General features: G+C 36.0%; 5 protein-coding genes across 6 annotated transcripts in view; 3 read left to right on the top strand and 2 right to left on the bottom strand.

Annotated features, from left to right (window-relative positions):
* Positions 1-25,251, top strand: part of LOC128681236 (ecdysone oxidase-like) — a 187,499-nt gene that overhangs the window by 15,898 nt on the left and 146,350 nt on the right. The window lies entirely within an intron of this gene.
* LOC128681235 (uncharacterized protein) lies at positions 9-9,445 on the top strand. The gene is made up of 11 exons (XM_053764994.2): positions 9-216; positions 400-738; positions 1,661-1,827; positions 2,365-2,619; positions 2,887-3,034; positions 4,012-4,170; positions 4,983-5,107; positions 5,836-5,964; positions 6,991-7,104; positions 8,523-8,635; positions 9,321-9,445. Exons 1-11 carry the CDS (start codon positions 43-45, stop codon positions 9,428-9,430), a joined length of 1,833 nt encoding a protein of 610 aa, XP_053620969.1. The 5' UTR covers positions 9-42; the 3' UTR covers positions 9,431-9,445.
* Positions 10,198-16,123, bottom strand: Fib (Fibrillarin). Its single transcript, XM_053765001.2, has 9 exons — positions 15,966-16,123; positions 15,161-15,253; positions 14,725-14,832; positions 14,078-14,150; positions 13,195-13,297; positions 12,354-12,524; positions 11,634-11,755; positions 10,975-11,098; positions 10,198-10,679 (listed from the first exon to the last, which is right to left on the bottom strand). Exons 1-9 carry the CDS (start codon positions 15,976-15,978, stop codon positions 10,512-10,514), a joined length of 975 nt encoding a protein of 324 aa, XP_053620976.1. The 5' UTR covers positions 15,979-16,123; the 3' UTR covers positions 10,198-10,511.
* LOC128681244 (uncharacterized) lies at positions 16,384-19,118 on the top strand. Its single transcript, XM_053765008.2, has 3 exons — positions 16,384-16,725; positions 17,610-17,766; positions 18,772-19,118. Exons 1-3 carry the CDS (start codon positions 16,531-16,533, stop codon positions 19,017-19,019), a joined length of 600 nt encoding a protein of 199 aa, XP_053620983.1. The 5' UTR covers positions 16,384-16,530; the 3' UTR covers positions 19,020-19,118.
* Positions 19,105-25,251, bottom strand: part of LOC128681238 (bromodomain-containing protein 4-like) — a 19,797-nt gene continuing 13,650 nt past the window's right edge. For both annotated transcript variants that reach the window (XM_053764999.1, XM_053765000.1), the window contains exons 2-6: positions 23,161-23,317; positions 22,208-22,769; positions 21,756-21,818; positions 20,959-21,090; positions 19,105-20,443 (exon numbers count right to left, since the gene is read on the bottom strand). In XM_053764999.1, coding sequence (XP_053620974.1) covers positions 20,342-20,443; positions 20,959-21,090; positions 21,756-21,818; positions 22,208-22,769; positions 23,161-23,317 — 1,016 coding nt within the window. In that variant the 3' untranslated portion in view covers positions 19,105-20,341. The remainder of the gene's footprint in view (positions 20,444-20,958; positions 21,091-21,755; positions 21,819-22,207; positions 22,770-23,160; positions 23,318-25,251) is intronic.

The raw sequence follows: 25,251 nt of genomic DNA, 5'->3' as shown, positions 1-25,251 counted from the left end.
GTTAATAATTTGGAATTTGAGTGAAGTGAAGTGACATGAAACATGGGGGAGTCCGCGTTTTCCGAAAATGGAAAATATTATTCAATTATTAGCCAAGACGGCCGGCTTAGGATATGGGATACAGAAGCTAATGTCCTGAAACAGGAGTATACTCCAGACCTTCACTTGACGTCACCCCCTTCATGTTTGAAATGGATAACTGTAGGCATATCTAGCGTGAGTATCACACGTGGTTTTTTGTCATACCGTTTACATTTACAACATATTTTATTGCTCATTATGTTGCAATAATGGCACTTTAAAATAAATCATATTTAATGTCTACCACTATTAAGCGTGATGTTGAGAAAAACATACTGTTTATAAACATAACCTAAAAAAATATATTTGGTTTTTTAGGGACAACAAAAAAGTGGCAAGAGAAAATCATCAGAAAGCGAACAACAATCACAATGTATTGCCTTAGGAACCGCCAGCGGAAAGATTCTTATATACTCAGTGACTCAGGCTAAAGTAGAGCATGTTTTAAAAGAAGAAAAACCAGGAACTTACAATAGTTTCATTACGTCGATAGATTGGCAAAGAAAATACGGATTATTCAGCTGTAATAAGTCGAATCGCGTATATAATTGGGATATAAGTGATGGAAAAGTTAGAAATAAGTATAATGTTATATTTGATAGTAAGAATAAACAAGGAAACAGTATCAGCGCTATAAAAATTGTTCCCCATACTTTGGTGAGTATACTGTAGTTTTGTAATACTTCGACCCAGTGTTTAGTAGTTATCCTGATAACCCACAAATGTCTCGGGTTTGTTCCAAGCGTAGGCAAACTTGTGATATTATTCAATACAATGAAATTTTCCTATTTTTAATTTATATAGTTTTTAATTTAATTTAATGAAAAATTTTCTTAAATAATGAGTGAATATGTAACAGCACAAGAGTTCTAATATGTCCTTTATCTTAAACTAGTGGCGTCCCAATTTAGCTCGGATATAACTATTATAAATCTATAATATATTATATCTCTCGCACACTGTCTAAAACCAACACAGCTCACCACTTCCTCAGCAAGCGGGTGGTCCGTAATTGGAATAGATTACCAGAGGAAGTTGTTTCTGCACCATCAATAAACTCTTTTAAAAATAGACTTGACAAGTGGATAGAAGTGAACAATATGTCACTGTTGTATAAAATCTGAATCAATATAAAGTTATTAATTGATATCAGTGACGTGACATTTTATAGTGAAATATCTAGAAACTTTCAACGCTGCTTGATATAGACACATCAGCTGCTGAACCTGCCTGTCTGTTACTCAATAAATAAATAAATAAATAAATTAAATACCTAAACTTTCCTCAACACATGACACTTATCTATTGTTGAAAACCCAGCAAAAATTAGTTTGGTATTTTTTCAGTTTATTGCATTCATACATTTGTATATATACTGTGTGTGCAGTATAGAGGGATTAATTTTTATAATACGTAAGACTAATCAGTTTAAAACCCAGATGACAGAAGGAGGGGAGTTATAAGTTTAATGTGTCAGTGTTTCTCTATATCTGTCAGTGGCAAAATGTGTAATTCGACTGTAGAAACCAAATACATAGATTTGTTATATAACCTATAACAATTAATTCCCATTCCACAGAATACCCCATCAATATATTTAATCACAGCATCCTGGCAAGTCTGCCTGTGGAGGCTCCTCGATAATAATGCTACCATCGTAAGGAACCTTGGACACAACACTACGCAACATGCGTTGCTGTCTCTGGCCTCGTTGAAGAAGATCAGCTGGCTGGTGGTTGGATCACAGTAAGTTGGTTTTTTTTTTATTTCGTCATCGATCTTGGGGAATATATCTCGGAGGGCATATTCACATCAAGAAACTAATAAATATAAATAAATATATTAAGACAAATCAGACAAATTGAGCTTGTGCCAAAGTAACTTAGAGACTTGTGTTATGGGATACTAACTCAACTATACTATATTTTATAACAAATACGTATATAGATAAACATCCAAGACCCGGGCCAATCAGAAAAAGATCATTTTCCATCATGACCCGACCGGGGATCGAACCCGGGACCTCTCGGTTCAGGGGCAAGCACTTTACCACTGCGCCACCGAGGTCGTCAAACTGTTATCGTGGCAACTGAAGCCTCAAAAGAAAAGAACCAACTCATTTTCAGTCTGTAACCCTTGGTGATGAAAGGTACCATCCACTGATGTTTAATATCTCATACCTCATACCTCGTATCCCAGTCGAAGTGTGATAGATAGCATAACAAACAAACTCACTTTCGCATGTGTAATATTAGTAAGGATTAAAATATATATATATTACAGAAATGAGCGTCTCCTCTCGTTCTGGGACGTGACAATCACAGAGGATCAGCTTCCTCAGCTGAACGGAGAACCAACAAGCAAAAAGCAAAGGAAACTATCCAACGTGACCGCGTCACCTACATACAACTTTATACTTGAAGATGCTCCAAGATTTGTTGATTTGACCGTGAAGGAAGAGTTGAATGGGACCGCACTAAACATTGGTGCGGCCACTAGGAGTGGTGTCTTGCATTATTATAATCATATGCTAAACGGGTGAGTTTCTTTATATGTTTCTAAGCGGTTTCCCAGTCACTTCCTCAAACGCAAAGTGTTTCATGACCACCATTGACATACAAAACAAATATTTTTATGAGCATAGCGAAAAATTTACATATCTATCCACTATAATTATATGAGGGATTGGAAGTTGAACTATGTAATTAAAGGAAAGACAACGTTGACATATAAAACTGATAACACAAATATTGAAATGAATCACAAGAGTCATGAAAGATAGATTCATCAATTTTACCCTTTCAGAGCGTCATCGAAGCCGCTCAAGCCGTCAGTGACGATACAAGTGACGTCACCCGACGCGCACCCCATGGCAGTGCAATGCTGTCGGCTGTCTGACTCCGACATGTTGGTGGGATATAGCAACGGACCTGCTACGCTTTTTGAGAGGATCGTAAGTTGTTTTAATATGGTATTATATCGTTTTTTGTGGTGGTGGTGTAATGGTTGAGACGCCCGCCTGTGTATCGAAAGGTCCCAGGTTCGAATCCTACTCGTGCCACATGAGATTGTATACCAATCTGACTCATGTATAGTAGTTTTCATCGACCACCACTTGCTTCCGGTGAAGGAAAACATCGTGAGGAAACCTGCACACTGGTCGATTATTATTAACTTGTGTGTGAAATGGAGAAGGCAATGGCAAACCACTCCATTAATAATGCCAAGAAAGTACGTTGTTGTGCGTGTTTCATTCCACGTAATGACCACCACCCTCCATGAGGAATACAACTATTTTTTTAATACACTTTTTTTTAACTCAATGAAGCATTAGAATTTTTATTTCAATTTATTTAACCGAATATCCGTATATAAAATTTGCTTAAAAAGCTTTTTTGTGTTTGAATGGTAACCTATGTCCTTCACACTTAAAACTACATGTATGCTAACTATATGTATTAAGTAGATTGGTTGAGTAGATAGAGCGTGAAAAGGTAACAAACAAACTTACGTTCGCATAATATTAGTTAGGATTTATCAGTTTGAGTTTGCGAATGGAAACGCAAGCCGCCATGCAATTTGACCCGTGACGTCACTTCGTTAGTAATCTCATACGACTCACTCACTCGTTCAGTGTCAGATTACCAACGGGGTGATGACACCTCGAATCAAATATGGCGTAGGGCGTTTTGTCATTTGAACAACACGTTAAAAAATATGATTTTTTATATCCTACTAATACCATAAATGCGAAAGTTTGTGAGGATGTATGTTCGTTACTCTTTCACGCAAAATCTACTGGACAGTTCGTTATACAATTTGTGTACCAAGTATGGGTATATTACCTCGAATAACACACAATTTATCCCGAAATTCCCACGGGAGCGAAGCAAGTTTTAAATACAATTTGTTTTATATTCTTTTCCCTAGACACCGGAAACAAAAACCAAAACGCAAGTGTTAATTCGCGGCGAGAGTGCGAAGAAGCGACGATCAAGCGCGAGCGCTCTCGACTCTCAGAGACAGGATGACGTCAGCTACGCGACGCCGGCGGCGGCCGGGAGGAAGAGGAACGCTTCCGGGGGACAGGTTCGTGTGTTCATTCACTCGTTCGTTCAGTAGTCTTGCACTATATCATCAATTTGTTGCATGCATTAATTGATCCTTTTTTTCATTCATTAATAGTGTTCATCAATTCGTTAATGTCTTCGTTCATTCATTCGTTGGTTCAATTGGTTCATTCATTCGTTCCTGCATCTTATTCGCACTTTTCATTTCAGTTGACCTAGATTTTTACCTATGTCAAATACTAAAAGTATATCTCAAAAAGCTAAAAACTACTGGCTACTAATGCTATACAGGGTTACTGGTATATTATATATATATATTATATATGTATATTATATATATATATATATGTTGCTTGTTTTGATGTACCCTGTCTTTAGGTTTTGCGTTTGATACCAGATATATATATATATATAATACAATCTAATTTGCGATTCTACACATCTTAACTCTATGTAATAGCCAAGCAACACGAGGCAGCACAGTAGCGTTATGCAGCGGAATCGAACATAGAGTTAACGTTTTATAGAAACGACACTAAAAAAAGGATATATTTTTTTGTATTTATTACGTTTAGACAAAAGTCGTAGAACAAAAGATGTCAGTCTCTATGTACCTTATGCGCCTTTGGAAGGTTATGCGTTAGATCTGGTATCTACCTATATAGTATTCCCTAAAACGCTACAAACTGCTGGCTGGTATTTCTCAAAAAGCTATAAACTAGTATGTAACTGCTATAATTTTTGAGTTGAATAGAATATAGGTACACGAAAAGCTACAAACTACCTTTTGAGCACTGTTACGAAACCCAAAATGACAATTTCAATTCACAGATAGAAGTACCAATGGAGGCCCGTCTGGAGAACTTGGCGCTGGATCCAAAGAGCAGAAGTAAAACTGCCGTCAACCAGAATCTGACGAAACTACTCATGCAGGGACTTCATTCTAAGGACAGAGAGTGAGTTTTGAGCTTGGTACATTGTCTTTACCTATCTTTAAAAAAAAAATTATAGTGCACTAGCTTTTAGCTCGCGGCTCCGCCCGCGTGAATTCCCACCGGGATGAAAGGTACCCTACGTCCTTTCCCGTACTTCAAACTACATGTATGCAAAATTTCAAGAAGATTGGTTGAGTAGATAGAGCGTGAAGAGGTAACAAACATACTTTCGCATTTATAATATTATTTAGGATTTATAGGTACTTTTTGAACGCACTAAAATGTTTTTGATTGAGTTATTGAGTCTTGATTAATATATGTTCATATTAGTTAAGTTTTACATTAGTTTTGTGTAAAAACTACATGGACCCGGATTTTGTTTTTAAATAATAAATAAAAATCTTTATTCTCAGACAACTTAATCCATTTTTGCTAGTGAACTTATCTAAATAAATATATTAGTACAAATCACACAGATTGAGCTCTAGCCCCAAAGTAAGTTCGAGACTTGTGTTACGGGATACTAACTCAACGATACTATATTCTATAACAAATACATATATAGATAAACATTCAAGACCCGGGCCAATCAGAAAAAGATCATTTTCCATGATGACCCGACCGGGGATCGAAATCGGGATCTTTATCACTGCGCCACCGAGGTCGTCAAATCTGCTTGTGTTATTACTTATATTCTACAAGCAATTCAAAGTTTTGTCAATGGAAAACATTTATCGTTATTGTTTTAGACTAATCCAAACGGTGCTGCAAAAAGACGATCCGGCCATAGCTAACCGCACCGTCGCTTCGCTGCCAGTGGACTGCTTGCACACACTGTTGCAAGAACTCGTTGTTATGGCCAATGGAAAGACAAATCAGTGAGTATTTGTTACGATCTAGTGTGCTCCTGTTATTTGGATATAAATCCGAGGAGCTTAGAGGTGTTTTGAGTGTTTCACCACTTTTTTCGTAGGTACACAGATAGTTTATTAACTTTATTCCTCACCATTTTGTACATGTAACTTGTACAATATATGATAGATAAATATAAAGAAATATACGCGGACGAAGCCGCGGGCAAATTTTAGTTGCGTTACTGATTGACTGAGACAACGCACAGCCGAAACTACTGGGCGTAGAAAGCTGAAATTTGGTGTGTATGTTCCTAGGACAGTGTAGGCGATCACTAAGAAGGGATTTCCTGAAATTCCCAAGGGAAACGGATTTTTACTCACATACGAAGTTGTGAGCAAAAGCTAATATAGATAAACATCTAAGACCCAGGTCATTCTGAAAAAATCGTTTTCCATGTTGATCTGACCGGAAATCGAACCCAAGACTTAGTGTAACAGTCCGGTAACTGTGAAAATCGCATCAAATTTCATAGAGTACACATATTATGTGTATTACGAGTACTACTGTATTACACAAATACAGATAGGTATTATTTATTTTGTTTATACTAGCTGCGCCCCGGGGCTTCGCTCCCGTGGAAATTTCGCGATAAAAGTACCATATATGTTATTCCTGGTTATATTCCAGCCGTGTACCAAATTTAATAACAATCGGTCCAGGAGATTTTGCGTGAAAGAGCAACAAAGCAGATATACATACATTCACAGATTCGATCCTACTTTCTAGTAATATTATAAACTAAATAGTCCTCTCCAATTTTTTTTCGTAAATATCTCCTATGTACATTACAGTTACAGTTTTATTATAAGTATAGATGAGGTTTGTGAGGATGTTGTGTATGTGTGTGTGTGTGTGGACAGATTGTTATGAAGTTTGGTACACGGGTAGAATATAACCTAAAATAACACAGGATAATTTTTATCCCGAAACTCCCACTCCCAAGCTAGCTAATTATAATGTAACGTGTCACACGCGCGTTGGTTGGTCAGATGCGCGCGCGCGTGCACGTGGACGCAGGCGACGCTGCGCGCGCACGCGGGCGCGCTGCTGGCGGGCGCGGCCGCCGGCCGTCTGCAGCTGCTGCTGGCCGTCTTCACTGCGCGGTCAGTTCATTCATTCATTCATATCTATACACCATCTATTTTTAATTATGCCAAAAAATAAAATGGGGCCATCAGTACCTATTACTGATAATATGTGCATAGTCAAAACATAAAAAATCTAAATCCAAAATTTATCCAAAAAAATCTATAATAATTGGTTATAATACTTGAGTGAGCCACCCGACTACTACGCTTCATAGTAAAGGTAGGTTCAGTGCTGCGGTTCACACAAAGTCGATTTTCATTGATAAATTCTGGCAATTCTTTTTCATTTATTTATTTTTTGCCTATGCCAGGGTCATTGCACGCGAGAGCGAGACAACACGATAAACTATGAATTGGAATAATTGTAGTTTCAAACTACGTCCATAAATTCATTGATATTTTGGTATAAACTCAAACCAATAACTTTAAACGATAATATTAAATTTTAATTACTTAGGGGTCTTTAATTTTTTTGGCATAATTAAAATCATAAAACTGGTATCAAATGTAAAACCTCTTAAAGACTACTTGCGTATATCAAAACAAGCAACTTTTAGTCTACGACTTTTCATGATTCGTAGTTTTTTTTTCATATAAAAAATATATACAATCTAATTTGCGGATTCTACACATAGTCAACTCTATGTAATAGCCAAGCGACACGAGACAGTACAGTAGCGTTGTGTAGCGGAATCGAACATAGAGTTAACGTTTTATAGAAATCACGTTAAAACTAAAAAATGAAATTTTTTGTATCTATTACGTTTAGACAAAAGTCGTAGAACAAAAGATGTTATTTTAAAACTCTTCCGTTACTGAGTGACTGACTGACAGACAGACAACGTACAGCCGAAACTACTGGGCGTAGGAAGCTGAAATTTGGTGTGTAGGTTCCCTGGGGAGTGTAGGTGAGCACTAAGAAGATTTTTGGAAATCCTACCCCGAAGGGATTGAAAAGAAAATTACATCGAATTCTGCTGCGTAATTTGCGATTTATCACACGAGTCCCAACTTCCTAGTTCTGCGAAGGCGATGGCAAAAAATGTGTGTTTCACTCCACGTAATGACCACGACCCTCAGCCATGAGGAAATACGACCACGAAGTCATATAATATTGTCTATGAGTGCCGACGACTGTGCGAAGTGGAGACGAAAAAGTAGGAAAACGGACCCTGGGCTCCGACGCTCAACGGGTGAGGAAAAAACGCTCAGATGAGAGAGAGAGAGAGAGAAAGAAGAAATATAATATTGCTATCTTGGTTATATTTGAATGCTCACACCAACAAATGTACATAGTTCAATTTTAAGATTCTTTTTCTCTGTAAGTGAAATTTAAATTTCTTTGACAAAATAATGCTATCTCTTACAAGAAAAGAAAGGAACGATATGTTTGCGCGTCAAATGTGTGATTACAAAATATTTACTGCTCCCAGTCGGTCTCAACTATGTCAACTGCTCAATCTCCGCGGCCGACTGGAGCTCACGATGTCACAGCGCCAGCGGCCGGGGGACACTGCGCAAGATGCTGTGCTTGAATACAATGATGGTGAGTCTAATCTTAAATAAAAAAATATTGACAAATCAAATAAAAAAATATCTCGTATCTAGCCCAAGGTAAGTGTTTTTATTAAAAAATATTTAGTTCAATTATATACGTACAGTTAACAGCACATCAAGTTATGAACCTCTATGGCGCGGTAATAACGACGAGTTTACATTGTATTTAGGTAGGTTTATGTGCTGTTGACTGTACGTTGCCAGACGTCAGGACGCAACGTATTACGATGAAACCTATACCGGATTTTGAAAACCGCATCAAATTACATTCAGCAGTTATTGCGGGATGCGCGAACAAACGCGCATTGAGAGAAAATTTGGAAAAAAATGTTTTGACCTCTATTAGTCCCATAACGACCATCCATATTTATTTTTTTAAATATCTATCTATCCCAATTAATATTATAAATGCGAAAATAAGTTTGTTACCTCTAACGCATTATCAACTGGACCGAATGTTATGAAACTTGGTATACGGGTAGAAAATAACCTGGAATAACACATAGGGTACTTTGTATCCCGAAATTCCCAAGGGAGCGAAGCCCCGGGGCGCAGCTAGTCTTTATTATAATATACCTATGTACAAACATAGCCCACTTAGTTTTATTATATGTATATAGATAGACACTTGAGCGATATCCCATTAGTTTTCAATGTTATAATTTTTGTTGTAGACTCGTCATCAGAAGACATGGAAATAGAGAAATACCATTCTGACAGCTCTCAGTCGTGGGACGACGAGAGAGATGAGAAACAAGAGATAGAAGAGTCAGATGAGGAATAAACGTTTTTAATTTTATACCTTCTGCGTTTTATTAAAGTCTACGGTCCTAAACTGGAGTGCTATAAATAACTTTTAGATCCAGTGAAAGTGCATTATACGTACAAGTTTCATGAAAATCTGACAACGGAAAACGTATTTTCCAAGAATCTCGTTAAATCTTGCAGTAGCATTTGCTATGTGAAAATCCAACGGCATATCACTGTAGCAGCGAGTTTTTCATTGTTCTAAGAGATTTTCAATTTGTGAATTTGTTCGTGGCTTACTCTATATGCCGGCTTCACACACTGTCGTCGAACAGATTCAGGATTCTATACACATTGCTGGTTTCTCATTGCGGTAAATAAACGCACTAATTAACTATGCAATGTTCACACATTCGCGCCAGCATGCGAGTTCGGCGTCAGTGTGTAGCTGGCGTTAGATTGCTTGCATGTTAGGACTTTTAACTGAAAGATACAGAATCGATAAATAAAAATGATAAATTTCATTAACAGTATATTTCCTTACATCTAACATACATCGCCTCGTATGTCCACTTACAACTAGATATACGCTATTACGTCACAGCTAAAATTGTATGTGATGTTTTAATTCGGATATTTTCAATATAAAAATATTTTCGTGTATAAAAATTTCGACCGTCCGATATATCCGACCAAAATGCACTGCTTGTACAAGTGTTGCACATCCCTTGTAATTTGTATTCGATTCACTATGCTTCATGGTCGAAGCGCGTAATCTCAAGAAATGTCGAGATCAAAGGGTAACATTATATGAAATTACTTACAAAATAATCCTTGCAAATCATTAGATTTCAAACAGTCAAAATCAAAATATAATCATTTATTCAGAAATTAGGCCTTCACAGGCACTTTTTCACGTCATATTCTAAATTAAATTATATTTACCAAAGCTGCTGCTGAGAAGAAATGCCGAAAGAAACTCATTCAAACAGTGTTGGTCCCTATTACAGTATTTTATAATCAAATACCGAAATTAAAACATTACACTTTCACAGTAAATGCGTCCTTTAAATTCAACGGTGGCACTTATTAAAAAAAATAAAGTCTATTTTTATTCTCTATGCTTTCTTGGGCGGTGGTCTGAATACACCAACGACAACTGCGTGATCCCTCTCGTAAGGTTCTAAAGTTAATTGTTCCTGTGGTTTCAGTTTATCTGCTTGTAATTTTTTAACTTCCGCCGCGAATACTGCTTCCGGTTGAGCCGTGGAGTCGATGCAGGAAGCCTGGAAGGATTGTCTATGGTTAATAATAGTATTTTCTGGCGGGAGGAATTTAGATTATTTTGGGGTTAACCTCAGTGAGAGAGTTCAAATTTCAACATGAAAAATTTAGCATTTTTTCTTCATCATAGGAAAAATTTTAGACAAAAATTCTTACTAATTATTTTTTATACAAGCTTTTATTATCGTCAAGGGATCTGTTTCATGTCCTTGCTGTAAATCGTTGAGGAGTTCCCTGGTTTTACCCGAGAGAATCCGTGACGGGCAACCAGTTAAGAATATTAAAATTGTATATTACCTTGATAGAAATAACAAAATGTCCCCCATTCTTCAAAAAGTGTTGTGCGTTGAGACTGACGATCCTGGCTTGGTCTGGTTGGGCCACGTCAGCGAATATAGTGTCCACCATGCCCACTAGCATTCTGTGAAGAAATGTCGGTCAGTTTTGTTCGTGTGGAGAATTTGGACAGACGGTAAAGATGGTCAGAGAGAGAGTTCAAATTTGTATCGACATGATAGATTTAGTTCATAGGATCTTCATCATTTACAAAATTTTTGTTGTTTGGTATGAAAGAAAGAAAATATTTATTTTAAATAAATATTTTCTTATATACAATATACAAATTGATTGTAAAATGAATTAAACCTACATGTTTGTATTTATATTTGCATACCTATATTCGGGAATATAGGTATGCAAATATAAATAAATAAAGAGAGTAAATAAATATGCTCATAACTCATACATTTATTTTCTTGAGATAATTTAATTAAAGAAAATAAGATAAGATTTAGATTTAAAAAAAAAGTGCTAAAAACAGCTTTATATAAAAATAACCTTCCTATACTTACAGAGGTTCCCATTTTTACTCTATAAGGTACAGAACCCTAAAAACTTACCTACCAATATCATTTAGCTACTAACTATTTAACTAAATACAGACTAGATAAACTCACCTATATTTCAATGGATGTCTCGCATCTTCAATTATAGGTATTATATTAGTTCTCTTCTTCGCAACATTTATAAGATCTCGGCCCGATCTGTGTGAGAACTCCACAGCATACACCAGTCCTTCCTGCAAGTTTGTATGATATTAGCATATTGTTGTATGGGTTTGTATGTCGCTGGTGATGTGAGGCAGATCAGAACGGAAAGGTAGTGATTTTGTGGGCTTCACGGTTTAATAAGCACCCATTTTGGTCATCATTTCAATGTAAAAGCTGAAGATGTTTGAAAATTAATTAAAGCAACATTAGAACGAGGCTCAGCACGTCGCAGACTCATCGTTCTCTATAGATTTTGACATTAACGTGTATTGGTGTAAGAAAATAAATCAAATAAATTTCTTTTTATATTTCTAAAATATATAATATACTATCTCAAAAAGCGTTATATATGCGTTTCGGAACGACCACCGTTGAGAAGAAATTCATAAACTCATTTAAACATTGTTAATCCCTATAGTTGGCTATTATTTTTATATACTTATTATTGTACTTATGAAATAAAAAGAGAGATGGATAAAACTACCACCAACAAGAATCCTCTTCATAAAAATATCGCATGTATAAAAATTGTACTTATAACATTGCATTTCTGTGTTATAATGTTATCAAATTTTAACAAATATTCTTTTAGTGTACAGTTGTGGCTTTTAGGGTAGCTATACTTACCGGACCAACAACATCGGACACGTGACTGACTGTGGTACCACTCGCAGCACCCAAATACAGCACCCTGGATCCCGGAGGCATGTGAATTGCATCCACACCGCCCATTATAGCCGCTGCCAATTTAGATCTGAACGGATTCCATACTCTGTATTCGATTTTCTCTCCTTCGGTCTGCAAATTTTCTTAAACTTAGTGTACGTTTCGATTTTTTTGGTTAGTTTGCAAATGGGATGTGGCAATCAGAAGTGGGTATGTGGTTATGGTCTTCACGAATAGGTCTAGATTAGAGGGACCATTCTGTCATCATATTGGAACCTAACTTATAAAAATGTTAATTAACACAAACTTATATTAGCCTATAACACAGCGGACCATGGGCTCCGGCGCTCAATGGCCAAGGAAGAAACCGGGATAACGCTCAGGTGAAAGATAGGTTGTATTGATAAAAGGATGTCCTGTTGTATTGATATAAGCAGAACTGACACGATTTTCATACAAACTTTCATCCCCCATTAGTAATTAAGGGGTTGATATTTGACAAAAAAAAAGTAGCCTGTTATACCAAATTTCATCAAAATCGGTCCAGCGGTTTAGCCGTGAAAGCGCAACAGACAGACTTACGCATTTATAACATTAGTATGGATTTACATGCAAAGGCCTCATATATACATTTAAAATACATATTTCGATAAATAATATCAAAATTATCTATTTTTTAAGAACTCTTAAAAAAAAAACAGTGTTTCTCGGTTTCTTCCTCAGCCCTAGAACATCAGAGCCTAGGGCCCAAATTCCTGTTTAAAAACATACTAACGTTATTTAAGAAAATCTCAAATCAAACCTCAACGGAAATTCTCTTTTCACCATACACTTCAGATCCAGGCACCAAATTCTTCGTCACCAACGCATCTTCTTTACCTCTCGCGATAAAAACACCAGCATGTCTGAAAGATCACCACCGTTAAATACAAAGTTTATGTAAAAAGTGTATGTATGTTTTGTATGGTGAAGTATCAGTAAAATAATTTGGCTTCAAGCGTGCGCACGCTTTCAGAAGAACGAAAGTTATTTTAGTAACATCATTTGGTTGTCGAAGGCGATCAAGGGAAAAGAGGGCCATTCAGATCGGCTGTCGTTTGGAGAAATAGATATTTTTTATTGAATGGCAATCTTGATGTTGAAGTCCCTACCAATATCAAAATAGCGCGTTTCCGCCCTAGAATAGGCTGTCGTACGAGGCGACTAAGGGAGACACATAGCCTTGGCAGCCGATAGGCATCAATATCAGGCAGGCGGCCGGTTGTAGTGTCACAAGCAAATCTTCGAAGTAAATAAAAAACTACTATACAAGAATCAGATTAGTATAAGTTTGGTATGAGTATTACTCAAACCTGGGATCTTTCGATTACGATTTTCGATTTCGATAGTCTTAATAACTAGACCACCAATAAATAAATAAATATATACGGACAAATCACACAGATTGAGCAGCTAGCCCCAAAGTTAGTTCGAGACTTGTGTTATGGGATACTAACTCAACGATACTATATTTTATAACAAATACATATATAGATAAACATCCAAGACCCGGGCCAATCAGAAAAAGATTATTTTCCATCATGAACCGACCGGGGATTGAACCCGGGGCCTCTCGGTTCAGAGGCAAGCACCTTACCACTGCGCCACCGACGTCGTCGATGCTTTAATATTTTATTTTTACTAACCTGTGTGGTTCGATAATAACTTGCTTCCCACCTTTGAAGCCACCTCTTTTAGGCGGTCCTCCCCTGCCACGACCTTAAAAACATATCACATTACAGTACGAACACCACAGTGAGATTACAGTCTAGATTAGAGGGACCATGTTGTCATCATTATGGATGTTCAAAGTAACTTTAATAATTATGAGTGAATTTCACGAGTGTTTTGAACTCCGCAGGCTGTCATTAGTGTTTATCAAATTGTAACCATACACAGTAATCAATTTAATTATCCTATTTTATAAATACATAAAGTACTGGTACAATGATAATTTCATAAATGTGTAATTTAAAAAAATGATTCCTTATTTTAAAAAAATTTACTAACTACTTGTTATTTTTTTTTACCCTTTTTAAATTCACCCTTATATATTTTTATTTATATATCATAATTTTCCGTATGTCATTACAGACTTAAATTACTATAAATAAAAAAATAGAATATCTCATCTCGGCACTTTAGAATTTCTTCTTCACACATAAAACTGCAGTTTATTTATAGTATTTTAAAATGTGCCTTTATATCAGAAAAGTAAGCTCATTTATTAAAGTTATATCGAGCTGAGGCTGGTTCGCATCCACAAAAATGGTAATAAACAAACGAGGCTTACCACCACCGCCGCCGCGGCCGCCGAAGCCCCGGCCTCCGCCCCCACCCCGCTTCTCAAACTTCCCGCCTCCGCCCCCGCGACCGCCTCCGAATCCTCCTCGGCCGCCACCTGCCACAAAACAATAGTAATCCTTTACAGTCAGATAAATATCATAGCGACCATAAAGGTTGTTGTTGCTAGATGGCCAGACAATTTGGAATTGTTTATGTATTTTGCACTAACTTCACTTTGGTGTCCCTGAATTCGGAAAACATAATTTAGTTTTTAATAGGTAAGTCAAGCTTTGTGCTAATACATATATACAAACCCATCACATCTATGTAGAACTGTTTACAATAAATTGATAACCAACGGTTCTGGGTTTAAACTCGGATCAGACAACAAAACCAGAGCAAAGCCTGGTCAGATTGCTAATGTGAGGATAAAACAGTGTTACCTCCTCCGAAGCCACCACGGCCTCCACCTCGGCCGCCGCCGCCGCCCCCTCGGCCTCTGCCACCGCCGCCACCTCTACCGCCTCCATTGAAATCTATTAAAATAAAATACATTTAGACAGAATTTGTAACTTGCTTTAACAAAAAGGGCGTTTTTGCCTCAGTGCTGTATAATTTTTTTAATAAGCTTTAATCTAGTTTCCTCACATATTTGTAATATATTTCATCAAGTGAATAAAGTCAAAACCATTGGCACGGATATCACGCTTCTTCACGACATATTTCTATCATTACATCGAAATACTACCAAGTACAAGCCTTTAACAACGCGGTTCACCACCTGGGCGCCGGCAAAATGCCATGTGGTGTTTTCTACGCTAATGTGATGTATATGTAGTGATACATTATGACCGCTTAGTTAGCGTGGGGTGCAGCAGCGTTGGAATCTCATGTGGTGATAACCTCAAAAGATCGTTTTAAAATTTCATAGAAATTGTATATTTCTTGATTTTATTCAATGATATGTTAATGTTGTAATCAATTAAATTGAAATGAGTGTCATAATTTCAAAAAGTTGAAATGTAATTTACAAACATAACCTCTTGATCGGCACTCGTACCACACATGGAAAGGATTTCTCCTCCTTTCCATATGTGGAAGGAAAATAAATTAGCTAAAATTAATTATGTAATTAAGGCATATAATGAAAAATTGTGTGGAATCCAAATAAAATTAAATAAATTATTGAAGTGAGTGAATTGTCCATGCGGCATCAACACGTGAAAAGAAAACTGATAATAGACGTACCTGGTTTACCCATTATATATCACACGGCTTGAAATATTTAAAAATCAACAATAATTAAATTTTCACTATCTAAATACAAATATAAATTTTACTTTCTTCATAAACCGCGCGGAGCCATGCCACCGCGTTGCTGCCTCAGGAAATGACGCCATTTTGAATTGAACTGACAGATCGAGCAAGAAATTACATTGGGTTGCCATTGTCAAGAGTGTTGCCATTGTAAGGGGATAAATATTATTAGAGGAAGGAAGGAATACATACGGAAAACTTGAAGTACAGACCAATCCTCCTGTCTGTGTATCTGTAAAAATTTTGCAAATTTATATTATTTTAGAAATAAACGGTATATTATTTTAGAAGTATTTCTTTAAAGATATTGTAAAATGACGTGTTCCATGACGTGTTTAAAAAATCGAGAGCACTTGAGATAGTGATTGTGATAATGCTGCAAACAAAATACAAAACAACAATATCAAGGCAAGAATAGAACAGTTGACTTGAGTACTGTCGTCGATAGAGTTAATCAAATTCTTTATAAAGATTTCAAATTGAATAATATTATAAAATGGAGATTATTGACTCAAATGAGCTGAAGTCATTCAATTGGATAAATGAACCAGCAAAATGGCTTGTATCAGAAGATATTTTAACTGTAACAACTGACAACAAAACTGATTTCTGGCAGCACACTTGGTATAAGTTTTACCCCAATACTGGACATTTATTTGGAAAAAATATAAAACAAGATTTTTGCTTTTCGGTAAGACTTATTTAACAACCGTAGATTTACGTATTAATTATTACAAAGATTATGAAATGCATACATATAAAATCCGATGTATTTACTGTAAAAAAGAACAAGCTTAAAAAAAACAAGCAGTGAATGCAATGTGAACGCACCCTAATTTCAACAAATTCGACTTTTAGTTTTCTTTGACTTTAATTAGTTTGTTTTTTTCACGGGTTGTTTTCTTTATTTTTATAATATTTTTTCGTGTATTTTGTCCTATGACTGAAGCTTTAGACGTTTCATCTGCGTGAAAATTCTTTGTAGGTGTTCTTTATCTTCTTCTATTTTATAGTATAGGTCACCGGTTTCAAATATGGACAGTGTACTAAACATACTAAGTAGGTAGTACTTACTTGCGTGTAGAGTCCTCATTAACGTATATCTATAGATGTTAATATTTTCGCAACTCAAGAAAACTATGGAAACTTGCAGCGTGTGGTTCCCGCCCTAAAATAGGATGACTCTATGTCCTCCTGCAGAAACCCAGACATCTAATAGGTAACAACAACGTACCTAAAGAGCACAGGACATCAGGCAGGCGACCGTTCATAAAATCAGAGACGGACGAATCTTCAGGTTCATTTGTAAAATGTGTTGTAGGTATATTGTATTTAGGGTTCCGTCCGTAAAAACGGAACCCGAATCCGTCCGTTAAAAGGTAAAAGCAAAAACTCGGAAACGGAATCACTTCGTTGTCCGTCTGTCTGTTTTTTATTGTACCCTATGCGTTGCGAAGCGGTGGCGGTGGCCAAATCCAAGGCCAATCGAAAGGTCCCAGGTTCAAATCCTAGTCGTGCCGGTTTATTAGGATTTTTAGTTCCAAATAAATAATACTTATCTATGTCATAAACCAGGTATGCGTAGAAGCAGAATTCACAGCCCTGTACGACCAGGCTGGGCTGATGGTATATGTAGACAGCACTCATTGGTTGAAGGCAGGCATAGAGTATAACGATGGTCGGCCGATGATTGGCAGCGTAATGACGAATGGGATTTCCGATTGGGCTACTGGTAAATCTGATTTATTTTTTATATTTTGTACTAGTTTTTGCCGGCGAAAATTTCCTACGGGAACAGTTACTTTTCTGGGAGGAAAGGTACCCTAAGCTACTTCTTCATATTATAAACTTGTCTATGCAAAATTTCTATAATATTGGTTGAGTGGATTACAAACAAAATTACTTTCGCATTTATAATATTAGTTGGGACTATCGGTCCGTCCCGGCATAAGTTATGTTACTTATGAAGGTTTCGTCTATCTCGTTGCCAAATTTCATTAAAATCGATCCAGTAGTTTTTGACTGTATTCATACAAAGAACAAAAATGCAAATATTTCTTTTTATTACCAATATTAGTATAATTTATAATTTTTATAATATTAGTATTAATTGGATAGTGTGGAAGTAGGTATGGATTATATATACAAGGGTCACAGGATCAGTACATATATAAACGAGATTTTTTTTTCTTACTTCCCCTTTTCGCATTTTGACATTTATACTAATACTGACGCTCCGACTGCTCCAGTCCAGTGCACGTATTTAATAGAAAAGGATAGCCGATGGTTTTGTCTTTCTCTTTATTTTGATTACTGCATCCCTTTCTTTTGGTTGGTTAAATCCATTAAGTTTGTTCATTTGTTACAAGTTTAGAGAGATTTGTGAGCGTTACTGTTATGTTATTTTACATATTTAATATTTTCCCATATCCGAGTAGTTAAATAAATATATTAGGACAAATCACACAGATTGAGCTGGCCTCAAAGTAAATTCGAGACTTGTGTTTTGGGATACTAACTTAACGATACTATATTTTATAACAAATACACATGTAGATAAACATCCAAGACCCGGGCCAATCAGAAAAAGATCATTTCCCATCATGACTCGACCGGGGATCGAACACGGGACCTCTCGGTTCAGAGGCAAGCACGCGCCACGCAGGACAAAAATATTTATTTATATTTGCCTATAGACACATAATATTTATTATTACGTCATTCATTACTGTTTCAGGCGTCTTCACCGGGAATCCCCGTAAATTCTGGATACGTATCAGCAAAGTCGACGACGTGGTTTGCGTGAAATACTCAACAGACAACATAACATGGATACTTTTGAGGTTATGTCAGTTCCCGCCATCTGAATATGGGAATGTCATCGTTGGGCCAATGTGCTGCAGTCCACAGCGGGAAGGTTTAGAAGTAAAATTCAGCGATTTCAAATTTGGAATTCCGGGCAAAGATATCCTGCATTCAAATTGAGAACTTGCGCTGTAGTGAACAAGCCCAAGTCTTGCTTTTAAAAATTACTTTTATTAAACAGTGTGATCTGTGAATAAAACAAATATTTTATGAAAATCATTTATTGGTCATACATTCGTAAAATATCGTATTGTCCTAACAATAATAGTTGGAATGTACAAACTTACATCACACCTGTTTTATATAACATTTTGTTAATTGAATAATCTTATACTAAATCGTAAATCATGATATAAAAAAAAAATGGAACGAATGGAGTTTTCCATACAACTTTTTTCATGGTTCAAAAAAAAATATTTGAAACATTTATATGGGTATATAAATGTTTCAAATATTTTTTTAACCATGAAAAAAATTGTATGGAAACCTCCATTCGTCATAATGATGTGATATGACTAATTCACGTATCTAACGTGATTAAGAACTAGACACATTCAAAATAAATCATTTGCTCATATCTATATTGTATACATATTAATATAACTTTAACCCTAATTTCAGTAAATGAATCATGGTGAACAAGCTCGAATAAATATATTTTATAAACATTGTTCTCAATATTGTTGAAAAAATACAATATTTTTTGTTGTACTTAACGTTCTTAATACTAATTTCGCGTAAATGAAAATAAATGGCCAAGCATATACTAACTATATCACATTTTTTTACAATATAACTTACATCCTCGCATATGATAATATGATATGAATACATCTAAGAGCGTTGTTTAAGACATTGGCCTTTAAAAGCTTGTGCTTTGCCTATTTGTCATTTTTCCATCGTTAGTCAAATAGGATTCAACGTGTGTGGAATTTAATAAAATTAATATATGAAATTTTTATTTTGAGACAAAAAAGCTTTAATCCCCGAAATAACAAAAACTATTAGTTCATTTTTAGTTACTCAGTTTAATTTGTTCGACAATATCTCATTTGGATGTAAAAATATAGCCAAGTCTCTAAAAAACCAACGCGCTTAAACATCACCAGCGCCACCTTAACATTTTAATCAATTTCCTGTATTCAAGCGAAATTAAAAATATATATCTATAAAAATTATGCTACTAAAGGTGAATGATTTTATTAGAACGCATTATAATTTTCTATTATGCAATGTAGTCACAATTTAATAAATGGATGTAGGTGGCGACCATTTCCGGTTTAGGAAACTGTGGCAACTGTGTCCAATTAAAAACGACAATACGTTCGAATAAAATAATTTATTTAGTATAGGTACCTTTGTATAGATTATAATATCTATTTTTCACTAATAAATAAAACGAATTGATAAAAATGTGATGGTGGTACTATTTATGGGTCATTTTAACTTGGTTGGGGCTCAGGATCTATTGGTTCTGTTTTGATGGAAATCTGCATGGCTTGGGGCGGCGACTGAGCCGCTTTGGACCGACCCAGATTGTACATCTGAAATGTCACAATAAACACTTAATTTCGTCGTTTTATATCGTCGATCAACTAAAAATAATAAAAAGTCGTGTCACAAGTCTTTAGGCGACTTGAATACATTCTGAGACCAGTGTTAGCAATAACACACTCGATAAGAAGAAGAAGATCATCTACTATCGAACTATATTTGTTCGATGTATTATATCAAAATTCAATGATAGAACAGTAAGTTATTATGTTTTCAATAATTTTTATTTATCAAGCGTTCGCAAAATATCACATTCGCACGAGTTGGTCTTTTTACACTTTGGAAGTTTTAAATAAAATCTTTGCGAGTGAATACGGTGGAACCTCAGTGATCTGGTTTTGATATACAGTTAAGTAAGGAAGCGCGCCCCCTCCCCTAAGCACGCTACTGTACATCACAACCATATCACTGTTGTTCCACCATATTAATTCACTCACAATTATATGGTTATTTAAAATTTCCGAAATGCAAAATTAGTACAGTTTTCACTGTCGCTTCGTCTCACCTTCATGAACATGGGCGCGGAGAGCTGGGCGACGCTGGTGGCGGTGCTGAGCGAGTCGTCGAGCTCCGACAGCCGCGGCGGCGGGCGGCGCCGCGGCTGCTCAGACTCCGAGTCCGACTGCGGCGGACGGATCTGCATGTGTAGTGCGACTTTGCCATATACATCTCACCATCGAAACGGTTCGCAGCAATCACAGTGCAACATTGTGACGCAACGTCAACCACAACGCAACGTGATTGGTTCGCTGCGTCTCACTTCACTTCGAATCGATTCGATAGTGAGAAGTGAAATGTAAACTCGCAAAAATGAAATGAAAATAACGTAGTCACAAACAACAAAAGACTGTTAAACAAGGAGAGTAACAAAAACCAAACTGTGCAGAGGGATAAAGCTGTTAGCTTTCTTGGGACGGTACCACGTGGTGGACATGGTGAAATCTCTTTTTATTTCTAGCTGCGCCCCGGGGCTTCGCTTTCGGGGATTTCGCGATTAAAGTATGTGTTATTTCAAGTTATATCCTACCCGTGTACCAAATTTCATAACAATCGTTCCAGTAAATTTTACATGAAAGAGTAACAAACATACATCCTCACAAACTTTCGCATTTATAATATTAGTAGGATATTAAATCAATTTTTAGTTTATTAATCAAGAGGAACAAGTTTGTTGGACTGATTTAGATGTAAAGTAACTTAAGCGGGTTGTACTCGATTGAGACCAGGCTTGACAATCCTCCCAATTACGCCATCTGTCCGTAGTATTTCCAACCATTCATTACGATATATAAGCTAACTTACTTTTCTTGGACGCCCAGGACCACGTTTTTTAGCTGGAACGGGAAGTGGGGATAGTGATCGATCCTGAAAAAAAAAAACAAATCGAAAGGTCTAAGTCTAAGGTCCACTGGTTGCATGTTAAATAATCTTAGGATAAATAGCGCACACAATTTCATCTGTTTCTTTTATAGGGAAAATAAAAAAATATTTCGACCAATCACGCTTTATTAGAAAGCATTACCGTTTTCCATTGCACAACATAGTCACAGTTGTTTTTGCGAATTTTAAAGGCTAACGTTTTCGGTTTACAAAAAAAAAAGTGTAAACTGTGACTACATTGTACCTATAATGGAAAACGAGATCTTTTTTTTTCTTTTTGGCTAACAAATTCACTTTGATTTACACTTAAGAAACATGAAATAATTAATTAAATACATTTAGGAATGAAGTTTTGAGAAAATTGAATAACTTACTTTCCGTTTCCTTATAGTCCTCGTTCCGTCAGCAGACCTCGTCACCATAGACAATTTCGACTCGCTAGACTTAGACGTGTTTATGGTGCTATCGCTCACTTCCTCTTTAGCCAAAATCCCGCTAATTCTATTCCTGAAAAAGCTGTCTTCAGCCATTTTCAAGGCCTCAAAACACTTGTGACCCTGTAAAGCGTACCTAATTATTTTTAACACTTCAATTCTACAGAGCAACCTCGTGTCGTCGTCCATTTTCTTAAACAATGGCAACAGTGAATTCATAAACAGTTTATCATCGTCGAAATGATCTTCGGGCAGAATCGAATTTGCGTCGATTTTAATTTCAAGCGATGGATTTTTCAATTCGATTTTCTCTTCGGCTGTTGTTGTGCATTTGTCCATTGTTTCTGGTCGTTCAGGGTTATCTGGTTTTGTTTTTAAATCTAATGGTTTGTCTATGCATTCGTTTTTTATTTTTAGCTGGATGTCTTCTGGCGGGGGGTGTGAGGGTGAGTTTGATAGTTCTGAGAACGACTCGTATTTGTCTTGAGAGTACCTCGGTTTCCTAAAAATAAGGTACATACATTAATGTGTATGTGTGTCTTTTTGATAGCAATAAAGAAATTATTTAGTTTAGTATTTGGATTAGTAGAGTTTTTAAAGTCGATGTCTTTAAAAATCGCAAAATTGTGGTAATCAAAATCAAACATTCAAATTAATTCAAGTTTTCCTTCTAATAAACTATTTTCCTAGACACTATTCACACAATAGAAGTTAAAAATAAATTTTGAAAACAATATCGTTTTTCCGGTCTCCTGGAAAGCCGTGTCTAGGCGCTTACATTAAGCGATATTTCTGGTTTCCTTTCGCACTAAAAACTTAACCTGGATCGCAAGTCAACGCTAAACATACATACTTTGCAAGTTAAATAAAAGCTTATAAAATAGAACACTAACTTGTGTTTCAACGCGGTGAGCAGGAACGCCATCTGTTTGTGGTAGTTGTAACGGCGGCTGCCCGGGGCGCACATTTCAGGGGGCACGCACTTGCCCTGCCTGTACGCCTTGGTGTAGGAGTCTCTGATCGAACGCCACCGCTTCTGCACTTCTTTACCTATTGACAAAATAGAAAAACTATTAAAGAAAATAACATTATTTAAAGACATATTATAAATACAACGAATCAGAAAAGCTAGGAGGTTTAGATTGTTACAGCTTCAATCGCAGTAAAAAATTCAGCTGGATCGCAGTTACATCTCGAATCTTTCGCAATTTTTTTACAGTTTCGGTATCGAGAAAATAAGTTTGACAGATGCTTGAATCATAACCGAACCGTAAACCAACGTTATCGTTGTCAAAACAACAATATTCGAAGAGAAACTTGTAACCGAAAAATGGCAAGCGTCGAGTTTCAATTGCAATCCATTCGTGCATGGAGCAATCATGTTATGGCAGAACCGACATGCAGTGTTTGTATAATAAATATTTCAGTTAACATTGCGAACTTGGCTCTGCACAACAGTGCGTGCGGATATCTAATAAATTGTTTTTATTTATGCGTACATACTATAGTATTTTGTCTTATAAAAAACTTGCGATTTCGCCCGGGAATCTTTCGCCATAAATCTGATACAGGTTTCATCGCGATACGTTGCTTTGAACCCAATATATTAACAAAAATAAGTTAATGAGTAAACACGTTTAATTCACATTGTTTAACGTCACAATCAAAAACAGCGAATTTATCACAATAGTTTACTTGTGTAATAAGAATCCACGTTTGATTGTTAAATAAGCTCAATTTGACGTCATCAAATCAAGATATAGTTGGTATGAAATGATTGAATTCCACAAACATCGTAAATATAAAAAAAAAAAAAATACACTATCTGCGCCGAGGCTTCATTCCCGTGAGAATTAGAGGATAAAAAGAAGCCGATGTGTTATTCCTATAGGTTATGTATTCTACCCGTGTAACAAATTTCATAAAAATCCGTCCTGTAGATTTTGCGTGAAAGGTTAACAAACACCTAAAAACTTTCGCATTTTACCAGTAAATTCAGTCTAACATTTAGAAAGTGTCGGTTCTAATAATGTTTAAATAATGTCTACAAGTCAAAATAGGTAAATGTCTATTTTTTTGCTACATCATATGTTTAGTCGACAATCTTCCAACAAATCTGTTAATTTACGTACAAATTTCTGCCAGTACATACATAACACCTAATAACATAAAATAAATCTTAACTATTTGTGTCTAATGTTGTATAAAAGTTTCAACTGTGTGTAGTGTTCTGTGTCACAAAATCTGCTAATTTATTTTTGAATGAATCCATCACAAACTATTCTCATTAATTATATAGTATAATAGTTTATAATTAGTTAAGTAATATTATTAATATTAGTAGGATATACGCACATCGCTTTCGTGTATGAATGAAATGGTAGATATGACGAGGTCTATAGATATCTCTGTCTACGGTTTGCCCAAGTCTTGCATCAATTTATCGTCAGACGACCTTCAACTTGAATCGGCAAATGGCTTCGAAAATTCAATGTTAAGCGTGTTTTGTACGCTATAAACGATAATATTAAATAAGTATCTACATATTTAAACATATTTTTGTTTATAAACTAACCAGTATTTGCCCGCGGTTTCGCGCGAGTTATTTGCCACGGGAACAGTAATTTTCCGATATGAAAGGTCCCTCTACATATCCATACTTTTTTTTTTTTTAATTTCATGGCTCCATCGTTCGCCAAAACAATGATTTTGCCAACGTCGAGGTTGAGATTGACACGGAATATATATGAAACAGGGTTCAGTCAAACTACATGTATGTACTTATGGAAAATTTCAAAAATATTGGTTTAGTAGATAGAGCTTGAAGAGATTAGACATTATCAAAATCAAATCATTTATTCAGAAATTAGGCCTTCACAGGCACTTTTTCACGTCATATTCTAAATTAAATGATGTTTACCAAAGCTACAAACCGAAATGCTAGTAGTTTGTATTAGTGTAGTTTGATTAACAAACAAACTTAT

Source organism: Plodia interpunctella, chromosome 26, assembly GCF_027563975.2.
Source record: "Plodia interpunctella isolate USDA-ARS_2022_Savannah chromosome 26, ilPloInte3.2, whole genome shotgun sequence".
NCBI lineage: Eukaryota > Metazoa > Arthropoda > Insecta > Lepidoptera > Pyralidae > Plodia > Plodia interpunctella.
This window is presented reverse-complemented; position numbering and strand designations above follow the sequence as displayed.

What these genes read in the sequence shown, in the direction of transcription:
- LOC128681235 (XM_053764994.2), top strand. Translation starts at nt 43, where the DNA reads ATGGGGGAGTCCGCGTTTTCCGAAAATGGAAAATATTATTCAATTATT. An exon ending in AAATTGTTCCCCATACTTTG is followed by an intron (nt 739 to 1,660) that starts GTGAGTATACTG and finishes CCCATTCCACAG; the next exon opens with AATACCCCATCAATATATTT. An exon ending in GCCAATGGAAAGACAAATCA is followed by an intron (nt 5,965 to 6,990) that starts GTGAGTATTTGT and finishes TTGGTTGGTCAG; the next exon opens with ATGCGCGCGCGCGTGCACGT.
- Fib (XM_053765001.2), bottom strand. An exon ending in AAAAGAGAATTTCCGTTGAG is followed by an intron (nt 12,525 to 13,194) that starts GTTTGATTTGAG and finishes GAAAATTTGCAG; the next exon opens with ACCGAAGGAGAGAAAATCGA. An exon ending in TGTCCGATGTTGTTGGTCCG is followed by an intron (nt 11,756 to 12,353) that starts GTAAGTATAGCT and finishes ACAAACTTGCAG; the next exon opens with GAAGGACTGGTGTATGCTGT.
- LOC128681244 (XM_053765008.2), top strand. Translation starts at nt 16,531, where the DNA reads ATGGAGATTATTGACTCAAATGAGCTGAAGTCATTCAATTGGATAAAT. An exon ending in AACAAGATTTTTGCTTTTCG is followed by an intron (nt 16,726 to 17,609) that starts GTAAGACTTATT and finishes GTCATAAACCAG; the next exon opens with GTATGCGTAGAAGCAGAATT. An exon ending in GATTTCCGATTGGGCTACTG is followed by an intron (nt 17,767 to 18,771) that starts GTAAATCTGATT and finishes TTACTGTTTCAG; the next exon opens with GCGTCTTCACCGGGAATCCC.